Here is a 13083-nt window from a genome sequence, read left to right as displayed (position 1 = left end):
CATTTAACTTTTCCCTTTAACACCTTGAAGTGAAGTTAAACCAGCTAAAAGTGAAAAGAATGAAAGCTGAGGCACTTGTTTTAATTGGCTTTAACTTTCTGCAGCCTCTGAGGCCCAGCAGAATTTGGAAGGCTGCTGCTTCTAAAGATAGGCTCAGAATTTGGGAGTGCTGAGGGCTGGCAGAGCAGCAGCTAAAAATAGACCCCAGCAGACCATGTCAGATGTGTCAAGAACCCACTGCAACTTCAATATTTTTAATGCTTTTCAAGTGGGCCCTTCCACCCAGGCAGAGTGAAGTTCATTTCTGATCATGATGGGGACTCACTGCTCAGAATTTTCCCAAATTTGAGGGAAAATAAATCAGGAGGAAAGGCCCTGCTCAGATCTGCTTTTTCCTCCTTCTCCTATGACCCCTCCTAAATCCTTGGTTGGATTTTAAACCACGCCTGCCCCAGCTCCCAGCTGTGGGAGTTTGGCCAGAGCTCAAGAAAAGAGGGACAAGGAGCTTTTTCTGGGATGCAGCTGGGGCTGGACATGGATTTGGGATGAGGGAGGAGCTGCAGGGCAGCCCTGGGAGCCCTTTCATGGACACAGAACAGGATCCCTGGGGCATCTCCTCCCAAATCCCACAGGCTGCAAGGATGGCTCAAGCAGCTTTTTGGGCACTTTTTAGTAGCCAAGGAGTTTTTCCTAACCTTCAATAATTGGGATTGATGCCCCCAGGGCTCAGGGGGTTCTCCTCAGGGTGTTAATTCTCATTTACCATCACCCATCAGCTCTCTGATGCTTTCCCAGTGGATCCACTGAGTTACATCACATGGAAAAATTTGGATTTTCCCACTCAAAAATTCCAGTCCATTGCAACTTTTCAAGCAAAACAATTTCACCTCATAAAGGTAAAGTTGTGCAGAAGGCCTGATACAAATGCCAGGTGTAAATACCAATATAAATACCAATATTGATACCAGGTGTGTTTTTAATTTCTAGGGGGTTTTTTTGTCTTATCTCATTAAATAATCAGCCTGAGCCTTTCTAAAAACCTGTTCAATCCATCCTGCTCACCTTTTGCTTTACTCAGCCTGTTATTCTTTTGGACCTGTGCCCTTTCATGGACACAGAACAGGATCCCTGGGGCATCTCCTCCCAAATCCCACAGGCAGCAAGGATGGCTCAAGCAGCTTTTTGGGCACTTTTTAGTAGCCAAGGAGTTTTTCCTAACCTTCAATAATGGGGATTGATGCCCCCAGGGCTCAGGGGGTTCTCCTCAGGGTGTTAATTCTCATTTACCATCACCCATCAAGATGTTTTCCCAGTGGATCTAGTGGGACTCATGGCACTGAGTGACATCACATGGAAAAATCTGGATTTTCCCACTCAAAAATTCCAATCCATTGCAACTTTTCAAGCAAAACAATTTCACCTCATAAAGGTAAAGTTGTGCAGAAGGCCTGATACAAATGCCAGGTGTAAATACCAATATAAATACCTGGTGTATTTTTAATTTCTAGGGTTTTTTTTGTCTTTTCTCATTAAATAATCAGCCTGAGCCTTTCCAAAAACGAGGCACCTGTTCAATCCAGCCTGCTCACCTTTTGCTTTACTCAGCCTGTCATTTTTTTGGACCTGTTCATGCAATCAAGGTCTTTGCCTTCAAGTCTCCATCCAGGAGAACTTTTCCATTCCCTTCCTCCTTTCTTCTCCTTCCCCCCTGGGCCTTTCCCTGGAGCTGCAGATATCCCAGAGCCATTCCCTGCATTCCAGCCCCAGGGAGGCTCCTCAGGTTTCTCACAGCTCTCATGAACTTTGTCCCAGTTTGCCACATCATTTCTAGGATTTGCCACCACCCTTTTCCCAAATGTCTGCTGAGGATACAGAAAAGGAGAAAAATCTTTGCACCAGGACAGGTTGGGACTCCCAAGATTTTTTTTTTTCCCCTGGGCAACCCTTTTTCTTTAGGAAATTTCCAATTTAGGGAGAAAAGCTCTCTCAACCATTTTCACACCTGTAAAACAAAAGGTTATAAAGACAAAAAACTAAACAGGAAAAGGGGAAATAGTTGAAAGAGAACTAAAAATATTAATGGAGCATTTACAGGTCCAGTAGAATCTAGTTAGAGTTATATAGGGGAAAAAAGCACCAAAAAAAAGGAAAGGAAATTCTTTCCTTCCTGAAAAGTGAGAACAAAGAAAAGGATGGGGGAGAAAAAGACCTGCAAAGGAGTGAAAATAAGCAGGAAGAGTTACAAGGATTGAAAAGAGAGAGGAAAAGAGAAAGGAAAAGGACCAGGGAAAGATCAAGAAGGGAATCAAGAGGGTTATGAAAAGGAATGGAGAAGGAAGAAAATAGGAAGGAAAGGAAGGAAGGAAAGGAAGGAAGGAAGGAAAGGAAGGAAAGGAAGGAAAGGAAGGAAAGGAAGGAAAGGAAGGAAAGGAAGGAAAGGAAGGAAAGGAAGGAAAGGAAGGAAAGGAAGGAAAGGAAGGAAAGGAAGGAAAGGAAGGAAAGGAAGGAAAGGAAGGAAAGGAAGGAAGGAAGGAAGGAAGGAAGGAAGGAAGGAAGGAAGGAAGGAAGGAAGGAAGGAAGGAAGGAAGGAAGGAAGGAAGGAAGGAAGGAAGGAAGGAAGGAAGGAAGGAAGGAAGGAAGGAAGGAAGGAAGGAAGGAAGGAAGGAAGGAAGGAAGGAAGGAAGGAAGGAAGGAAGGAAGGAAGGAAGGAAGGAAGGAAGGAAGGAAGGAAGGAAGGAAGGAAGGAAGGAAGGAAGGAAGGAAGGAAGGAAGGAAGGAAGGAAGGAAGGAAGGAAGGAAGGAAGGAAGGAAGGAAGGAAGGAAGGAAGGAAGGAAGGAAGGAAGGAAGGAAGGAAGGAAGGAAGGAAGGGCTGGAAAAATGGGCAAAGGGAAGAAGAAATGCACCTGAAAATCATCTGGAAAAAAGTGGAGGAGAAAGGGGAAGAAATCTGAAAAGACTGAAGTGAGGAAAGGAGGCACAGAAGCACCGAGAAAGTATTGAAATAATGAGGAAAAAGAAGGGGAAAAGAAAAAAGATTGGAAAGAAGAGGGGGGAAGGGACCTGCAGGGAAAGCAAATGCAAAGGAATTGGGAAAAGCAGGGAAAAAACAAGTAGGAAAGATGGGAAGTGAAAAGAAAATACAGGGAAAGAATAATGAAAATAAAGGAGGGTGTAGAAAGATCCTGAAAAAATAATGGAAGAGAACTCAAAGGAAGGAAGGAAAAGTCAAAGCAGGGAAAAATCTGAAAGCACCAAGAAGAAAATGGGGGGAAAAGGAAAGACTTGGGAGGAAACCAAAAGGGGAAGGAAGAGGGAGAGGAAGGGAAGAGAAGGGAATGGGAAGCAAGAAAAAACAGGGGAAGAATGGCAGGAAAACAAAAGCAAGGAAGACACAGGAAAAGCTGTGAAAAGAGAGGAAGAGAACAAAGAAATACAGGGAGAAGGAAAAGCAGGAAAGATTGGGAAAGCAAGAGGGGAGGGAAAAGAGGAAAAAGCAGTGGGGAAAGAAGGGAAAGGCAGAGATGGAAAAAGGGGAAAAAAGAAAAGTAGAGGGAAAACTCAAAGCTGAAATATGGGAAAAGGAGGGGAAAATGTGAAAAGGAAGAAGAAGTTTAGGAAAGGGGAGAGGGGTGAGAGTGGAAAGCAGAGGAGGGGAAGGAAGCACTGAGAAAGGACAGGAGTTTGGGAGGGGGCAGAAAAGACTTTGAAGTGTTCCTGAAGAGGGAAATGAACTTCAAACCAAAGGAAAAGGGCATTAAAATTCTTCTAGCCAAGGTGACAGTGCTGGGCTTCTGACCAAACTCCAGCACTGTTCCCATGAAGGAACTGTGCAACATCTCTGCTTTTCCAGGCCCTGGCTCCTGAGATTCCTGCAATTTAATTCCCAAATGGGCAATGGGCACAGAGCTCCAGGAGGGTTTGGACAGGCATGGGGATTGTTTTTTCATGGGATTGTTGGGGAATCTGGGCAGGGCCAGGAGCTGGAATGGGTGATCTCTGTGGATTCTTCCCTCTCAGGACATTCCATGATTCTGAGGTTGAAGTCCCTCAGCTTATTCTTGACCCCAAATGTCTCCAAAATGGGACTTCCCTTCAAGTACAAATTAGGAAAGGCTTTGCTGAGTTCAGCTCAATGTGCTCCGTTCAGGATGAGCCTTTGTTCCAGTCCTGGGTAAAGGGAACTCCTCCATCATCATCATCATCATCATCATCATCATCATCATCATCATCATCATCATCATCATCATCATCATCATCATCATCCCTGCAGTCTCAGAATTATCAATTCCATCCACCAGCTGCTGATATTGGTGGGAAGGAGTCCTGGATTCCTGCCTGAGCTGGCTGGCAGGAAAATCTGAAGGGAAAGAGAGCTTGGAAAATGACAGGAAGTGGTAAAGATGTCCCCAGCTGGGGAAGGGGAAGAGACATCCTCAAGAAAGATGTTTTTTTGGATGTTCTGCTTGAGATCTTCCATTAATTTCTTTAGAACAAACATTTGATTTTCCATATATCATTTTCCAATCATTAACTCCCTGCTTTTGGACAATCAACATCCTTTAAATCCATCTCCTTGCTCAAGGGGAGGCCTACAGGAGGGGGATTTGGTTATTAATTTCTCCTGCCTCAACCATGCTCCTCTTTTATTACACAACACCACAAGCAATACCCATAAAACCTGAAGTTTCAAGAAATTGTTAAAATTCCTGGGATTTTGCAAGAGATTTGTAAGTCAGTGCTCAGCAGGACTCAGTGATCACACAACAACAGATTTGAGAAATTTTTGCCCATTTTTAACAGAATCAAAGAAAGCTTTGGGTTGGAAGGGACCTTAAAAATCACCCAGTGCCACCCCTGCCATGGCAGGGACACCTCCCACTGTCCCAGGCTGCTCCAGCCCCAGTGTCCAGCCTGGCCTTGGGCACTGCCAGGGACCCAGGGGCAGCCACAACCTTTGCCAGTGTTTTACCACTCCTGGTAAAAAATGTCTTCCTTATATTTCACCTAAATCCTGCTCCCTAATGTTGAAAGCCATTCCCTGGCTCCTGTCCCTCCATCCCTTGTCCCAAGTCCCTCTCCAGCTCTCCTGGAGCCCCTTTAGGTACCAGAAGGGGCTCTGAGCTCTCCCTGGAGCCTTCTCCAGGCTGAACAACCCCAGCTGTGATGAACTCTGATGCTCCAGAACATCCACCATAAAACACAATGAGCAGCAACTACAAACCCTTCAGGTTTAGCAGACACCATAAATCTTGACAGGGCTCCTATGGAGAATTGCTGAAATCAAATCAAGGCACCTTCATCAGTGAGGAAGGAACAGCTCAACAGCTGTCATGAGGGAGGAAACTAAAAACCAACAGCTAATTTCCAACATGGAGCTGTTTCTGTAGAACCCCACAAAAACAGGGATGTGGAACAGAAAACCAGTTGGACCTGCTTTGCTGGGCAGGTATTGAGCACTTTAACATGAATCATTCCAAGTGAAATATCCCAGAATGCCAAAATCCCTGAGGCTGGAAAAGCCCTCCCAGCCCATGGAGTCCCAGCTGTGCCCTGTGCCCAAATTATCAAATATTCGGCCCAAGACACTGAGGAAAGGAGCAAGACTTGAAGCAGGCTGGGCTCACAGCTGGTAAAACCTGAACCATCAGAGAAGTGGAAAGGAGTCAAAGCATGTACTGTTCAAAATACACTTTTCATAGAGATTGGTGATGTGCTCTTTGGTTATCAGCTTGCTCCCTGCCCACAGCAGCTGTGGCTGGAAGTGTCCAAGGCCAGGCTGGGGCTGGAGCAGCCTGGGATGGTGGGAGGTGTCCCTGTGCATGGCAGGGGGTGGGACTGGATGAGATGGGAGATCTTTTTGAATTTAGTCCTAATTGTAGAATAATTTAGGTTGGCACAGCCCTGCCAGCCCAGGCAGTGCCAGCTGTGCCCAGTGCCCACCTTGTCCCCAGCCCAGAGCACTCAGTGCCACCTCCAGGGCACACCTGCAGGGATGGGCACTGCAGAGCTCCCTGGGCAGTTCCAAGGCCTGAGCCCCCTTTCCATGGGCAAATTCCTGCTGCTGTCCCAGCTGAGCCTGCCCTGGCCCAGCCTGAGGCCGTTCCCTCTGCTCCTGTCCCTGTTCCCTGGCAGCAGAGCCCGACCCCCCCGGCTGTCCCCTCCTAGCAGGGACTTGTGCAGAGCCACAAGGGCCCCGTGAGAGAATTCCAATAAATAAATGATCCAAAAGCCAGGCTAAACACCAACCACCCTCAGGAGGTAACTCTCAGCAGTATCTCTACTCTGCAGCCACTTCCCTGTGTAGTTTTGACCAGACACTTCCTTTCTATCCAGAAGTTCCAGACTGATCTTACTGGGATGAATTTGTTCTACAAACCAAGTAAAAAGTTTCTGTGTCACCAGGCTGGAGTCTGCACTCCCTCATTAGGAAGGATGTTCCTGATGGGCTTCAACAGGAATCTTCCACAGAGGATCTTCAAATCTTTTTTTCAGTTGTCCAGAATAAAATATAAGCACATGGATGGTGTGATGAAAACAAGGATGGCAGAGTGATAAATAATGGAGATGAAGTCACATTTCCAGGTGAATCCAAGCCTTGTGGCATCCAGGCCCCTGCAGACACCATGGTACTTACAGGATGGAATCCTAAATCCTGGCAGAGCAGCCATTCCCCAAGGACTGAGCAATCAGGATGAAGAATCATCTAAATTTACAATCTTTTAATGCAAAGAACTGAGGCTGAAAGGTTGAAAACTGCAATCCTGGCAGGGATAAACAGACAAGGAACCGAGTGAGAGGTCCAAGGATGTACCTGCACCTCCTGCACACACCCAGCAGGGGCTGTGTGCAGCAATTCCAGCTTTTACAACGGGTTTGAAAACATCTGAGGTTTCAGAAGAGCCATAAGAGCTTTACAGTGAAAGGATTTAAGGAGGTTCATCAAGTGAACAGATTTTTACATGGAATAGTTTCAAACTGGAGCTGTTACTCCTCGTTCTGCCAGGCTCTGGTGGCCACCAGCTGCAGCTCAGCAGTCCCAGACGTGAAGGAGGACTGGGAGCCTGGAAATAACCTGGCTGAATCCCTCCAGAGACATGGAAAACTCCTCCCACTTGGAAGAACCTCCAGGAAAATCAGCTTTTTCCAAACTAGGTCCTACTGCACCCACAGCCAGGGAGCTGGTGGTGCAGGAGGAGCTGGGCTGGGCTCTGGGGATAACAGCAGGCCAGTCCCAAAATCCCATTCCACGGCCTCAAAACCAGCTCACCTGGGATGGGAGGAAGCTGCAGAGCACATCAGAACACTCAGACTAAGAGAAGAGGATTAAAGAACTCAAACTACAAGCACAGTCCATGAGAATCAAGCAGAGCTGTGTTCACACATCAGTGATTTGCAGACCTCGCTGGTTTTCAATTAAAAACTCCAAATTAGCTGTTACGCCTCCAACTTTTACTTTCATATTTTTAAGTCTGTTTCAATGTATCTGATATTTACATATTATAGTATAATTATACCTACCATACCATGGCTTGGAGTAGGTTAATTGCATAGGAAGACTTACTACTTTTACATTTTTTTTCTTTGTTTTTTTTCTTAAATTACTCTTTTTTTTTTCCTTCTTTTTTTTTTTCTTTTTTCCTTTTTAAAAAGCACAGTAAAGAGTCTGAGGACAAATTATTCAACTGTTTATCATACATAAGACTGCATGACTATAATACAAAGGGCTTGTCTTTTCATTTAACGTTACAATATACACAGCAAGTCCGGACTAGATCTTACAATCTGAACACAGGTATTTAACCTTTTCCATGCTGTTTATGTTTACAATGCACAGAAGTCCTGTAACCAAACTGTGTAGTAAAGCACACAAAACTGGACTGTAACATAACACAGTATGCAGAAGCACTGGATTTTATGATTTTTTTTTGTTTTCTTCTTGATGTAGAGGTTATTTCTTTGAACTGCTTTAGGTTTGGTGGGGGTTTTTTGGCGCTTGCTAAGGGGTGGCGCGTGGTGTTACCCAGATTCCGTATCACCCTTCTGTTCCTAGGCAGCAGTAAGAACTGGATTCCTTTTATTTGATATTGCTAAACTCAGCATTCTTTTTCTAAGGTGACAGCTTTCCAAATCCCATCAACTTCTCTGAATTACTGAGCTTCAAAAGAAAACCAAACCAAACCAAACAAAAAAAAAAAAAAAACAAAAAAACCAAAACAGAGGGGGGGGAAAAAATCCGCTTTCATCCACAGGGTTGATGTGTCGGTACAAAAAGAAATACTTGATTAAGAAAACCATGATTTACAAAAAAAACCTAATCCCAAGGATTCCTTCCCATTTACATGGTAGTCAGCTGCTGTGTTGCCACTGTGAGTATAAAAAATTCCACCTTTTCGACTGAAAAAACGACTTGGCCGCATGGAATTGGCCATTTGCTGCTAAAATTAACTTTTCCAAGGGCTGACTGGCAGAGGTAGATCACTGCTTCTGTAAGAGAGGATGGGCAACACTGTTCATCTGGGATGGGCAAGCAAGGAACTCACCTTCATTCTTTCACCAAGGTGTTTCTCCTCATGCAGCTTTTTTGTTTTTTTCCTTTTCCCACAAAAAAGAAAATTAAATTAAAATAAAATAAAATCTCTTGGATGGGCCCGTAAATTTTGCAACTGCCAAGCTGACTGTGTTATATTAAGGCAGCGTTACCCAAAAATTAGGCACCTGTTAAATACAGCCTGCTAACCTCAGGTCTCCCTTGAGGGTTTTGCTTTACTCAGCCTATTATTTTTTTGGACCTGTTCATGCAATCAAGGTCTTTGCCTTCAAGTTTACAATTTTGTTAATAAGGAATACAAGAATCAACTGCTGGTTTCATAGCTTCTGGATCTAGTGTCCCTTTTAACCTTCAGAAGCCTGAACACATTGATAATGTAACAGATGTTATAGTCTCCAAGTAGATGTCAATCTATTATCTTCAGTACACAGATTGCTGTAAATGTATTGGCTATGAATTCAACAACAGTTCCAGTTTTGTTTAAGCAATAGTACAGCCATAATTTTTCAACTGACATTTAAAAATGGTCTAGTTACACCTTGTGTCAAAGTGCAGAACTGCTACATTATTGGTTACAGACATCTATGTGCTATAAAAACAGCTTTGGTACAATAAATTATCAAAAAAGAAAATAAATTTTTGTAAAATTCACAGCATAATTGTGAGGCAAAAAAGCAGTCACATAAAATTCTGCATTTTTTTTTTTTTTTAAAAATGTTCAGGATGAACAGAAGACGTCTTTGTGCAGAAGTAATGGTGGAGAAAACCACGTGCCGAGAAAAAGCAAAAGAAAAAAGTAAAAAGCAGGAAGGGACACAGTTGTAGCTATTTCCATCAAACGCAAACCACTACTCCTGTGACCTTCAACCAATAAGGAAGTCAACTTTATGACACACGCAAAGTGACCTTGCAATACCTTACAATAAGTGGGTCACAAAAGTCTATTTTAAAAGAAAGGCCTCTTGAATTACCCATTCTCTGTGTTTTCAGCATTAAGGACTGTCTGCAAAAGCTTGTCCAAAAGTGATTGCATCTGAAATGGTAGGCTCTTCTAACTTAAGAGTCCAAATCCATAAGGCCAAAGGTTATCCCAAAGACCACCACTTAGACCTCCCCAGGACTGGCCAGGACCGACCCGTTGATTGCTTCTCAGTGCACCTCAGTTATGAAACCAGTCAGATTTCCATCCTAACTGCCCGTGGGCTCCAAAAGGTGGCACCCACAGGATTCCCATCACAATTGCTGCTTTGATCCTCAGTAGATTCAGAAAAGGAGAGTTCTGCTCACCGCCACTTCGCATGCTCAATGTGCCTCACAAACTCCGTCACAACCGTCCCTTTTTACAGCTGAAGAATAATATATTTGTGTAATCTGAAGGTCCCTCTTTCTTACAGTACTGCATTTCTGTGCCCATGGTTGTTTGGGGAACTAAAAAAAATATATATATTACTCACTCCCCCTCCCACCCAAAAAAACTTCAAAGGGCCTTTTTTTAGAAATCATGTGCAATGCCTTTAAAAAGAAACTAGTTCGCAACTATGACTAACATTTGAACAATAACCCCTGTCAATGAGAGCAAAAAAAAAAAAAAAAATTAAAATTAAAATTAAAAAAAATCAAAACCCCTCCCCAAAAAAACCAAACTATGACTAGGTTGTGGCAAGTTAAAATGGGGGAAGCAAAAGGTGAACACCACTAAGCTATCCGTTAAGGTGGGTCCAGACATGGCTCTTAAAAATAAAAACCGACCAAAGAAACCTCCCCCCAGCAAAAAACCAACAAAACAAAAAACTTCATTGTCCCTTTGCAATCTTTTCAAGTTTAAAAAAATAGTCAACTTTGCCCTCCTGTAGCGGTTCAGTGAGTTTATCTCCTTCTGATTCAAGCAGCTTTGCACTTTGTTTTTTTGGAAAAACACCACTTCTATAAAAACACACAAGAAACAAACTTAGTTTCAGTTTAGTCACGAGCTAGCCACAGGACTTTGCTGAACACAAACTCCTGTCATGGGAGACTCTTCTCTATCAATGCCTTGCCTCATGGCAAGGTGTCCTTCAGTCATGTAATGAGCAGGACCTGTATTAGCAGAAAACTGGTACGTGGGATGTCCAGCTATGCCAGTTTCTTGGCGCGGATTAGAGTAGACTGTTAAATTCATGTCCATAGCTCCGTTCTGTCCAAAGTCCAAGGTATTAGCAGCCACTGGGCGGTTCTGATAGGCCTGATTGCCTTGGTTACCAGTAGAGGAGGAAGATGTAGAGGAAGAAGTAGTTGAGGAAGACAGGGATGTCATGGAGTGGTGACTGTGGCCCACCTCCATAGAATCCTGGGTGGAGGAGCTGTTTGTTGGAGAATTGTAGACTCTCGGCCTGGTCCGGCTGCCCAAGGCTTGCTGTCCATGGTGGTGGTGGTGGTGGTGGTGATGGTGGTGGTGGTGGGAGCTGTTGCCGTGGTGATGGTGTAATGCGTTCTGTTGCTGAGGGTTGACATGGAAGGTGGTTTCCTGAACCGGGTGGTTCTCCACGGTGACCTGGGTGGGAGCTTCGGTGGCTGTCCAACCGATGGGAGGGGGAAACTGCTGCCGAACCTGCAAAATTCCAATGACAACGCTGACTCACTGCTGGCCTTCCACCCAACCACAGAATCATAAAGGCTGGAAAAGACCACCCAAGCATCCGAGACCATCAAACCATCCAAGACCATCCAACCATCCGAGACCATCCAACCATCCAAGACCACCCAACCATCCAAGACCACCCAACCATCCAAGACCACCCAACCATCCAAGACCATCCAACCATCCAAGACCACCCAACCATCCAAGGCCACCCAACCATCCAAGACCACCCAACCATCCAAGACCATCCAACCATCCAAGACCATCCAACCATCCGAGACCATCCGACCATCCCATCCAAACATCCAAGACCACCCAACCATCTGAGACCATCCAACCATCCAAGACCACCCAACCATCCAAGACCACCCAACCATCCAAGACCATCCAACCTCTGACCACCTTGTCAACTGAGCGTCACTCACATCCACTTGGTTTTTGAACAACACATGAGAGATTAAGTTACTCATATTTATGCCAATTTTTAAAAAGTTTAACCAAGCCTTGCAGTTGCACGATTATTCTAGAATTTCAGGCATGCCCTTAAAAATAATTTCCAAGACTTTTCTATCTTGAACAACACATGAAAGATTAAGTTATTTGTATTTATACCAATTTTTTAAAACATTAACCTAACCTTGAAGCTGTACAATTATTCCAGAAATGAAGGCATGTACTTAAAAATAATTTCCAAGGCTTTTCTATCTTGAACAATATATGAGAGACTATTTCTATTTATGCCAATTTTTAAAAAGTTTAACCAAGCCTTGCAGTTGGACAATTTTTCTAGAATTTCAGGCAAGCCCTTAAAAGTAATTTCCAAGACTTTTCTATCTGAACAACGCATGAGAGATTAAGTTATTTGTATTTATGCCAATTTTTAAAAATGTTAACCAAGCCTTGAAGCTGCACAATTATCCTAGAAATGCAGAAATGTAGTTAAGAATAATTTTCAAGAGCTTTCTACATATACCTTAAGAAAAATTAATGCACACCCTGGATGTTATTTTCAACTACTTAAAGGAAGTCTGATAAGTGACTTTGGTGTCAAAATTACAGGAGCAGCTTTACATTCTAGTAATAATAACAACATTTATATCACACTTGGAAAAACAAAGCCCTGACTTCTGGCTCAGGAGCCTGGAGACAATAAGCAAAGCAAATGAAATTAAAATGTTGTAGCTCACACCTTGAAAGGTGCCAACAGCATTAGAGAAATCACTGGAACAACACAGCTGATTAAAGGCTACTAAAAAAGCAAGGTCTGTCTACACAGCAATGAATGGTCTACATGGAGAACATCTATGGTTTCATGTGTCCTGCCCCCAGGTGTCCTGCATTACCTGTGGGCTGTGTGTTTCACAGTCCATGGCTTGCACAGCAGCAGTGAAGTGCCCACCGCTGTGTCGATGCTGGTGCGTGGGGTCCGACCGCGCCCTTCCGCTGTTGCTCGTGCCAGAAGATCCACCTGGAAAACCCCAACATGCTCAGTGACTAAAGGGACACAGAATTTACAGCTAGGAAACGATGGCAGCATAAAAGAATTGTAAAGTGCTTCGAGGGAAAAGTGTAAGATCAATGTTAATCACTCACATTTTTTGCTCATCTAGTTGGGTTTTTGGGGGTTTTCTGCTTACCTGTTCCAGCTGATTAAAATAATTGTTTAGCGATCATGACTGATATTTTTTAGATAGTATGGAAAAAAAATTAACATTTCAGAGAATAATGGAATATTCTGAGTTGGAAGGGACCCACAAGGATCATCCAGTTCAAGTGCACAGACACCCCAACAATCCCACCTGGGCATCCCTGGCAGTGCTGGCCAAAGGCTCCTGGAGCTCTGGCAGCCTCAAGGCCGTGCCCATTCCCTGGTGAGCCCATTCAGTGCCCAACATGAGGAAGCAGAATTTTATCACC

General features: G+C 44.0%; 1 protein-coding gene across 1 annotated transcript in view; it reads right to left on the bottom strand.

Moving 5' to 3' along the window:
- Nucleotides 1–7240: 7240 nt before the first annotated feature.
- Nucleotides 7241–13083, bottom strand: part of DYRK1A (dual specificity tyrosine phosphorylation regulated kinase 1A) — a 75727-nt gene continuing 69884 nt past the window's right edge. The window contains 2 exon segments of the mRNA XM_084224001.1: nucleotides 7241–11136; nucleotides 12510–12634. Coding sequence (XP_084080127.1) covers nucleotides 10513–11136; nucleotides 12510–12634 — 749 coding nt within the window. The 3' untranslated portion in view covers nucleotides 7241–10512.

This window comes from Fringilla coelebs, assembly GCF_963513975.1.
Source record: "Fringilla coelebs genome assembly, chromosome: 2".
In the NCBI taxonomy this organism is placed as follows: domain Eukaryota; kingdom Metazoa; phylum Chordata; class Aves; order Passeriformes; family Fringillidae; genus Fringilla; species Fringilla coelebs.
The sequence above is the reverse complement of the archived record's forward strand: the minus strand, read 5'-3'. Positions and strand labels throughout refer to the sequence as shown.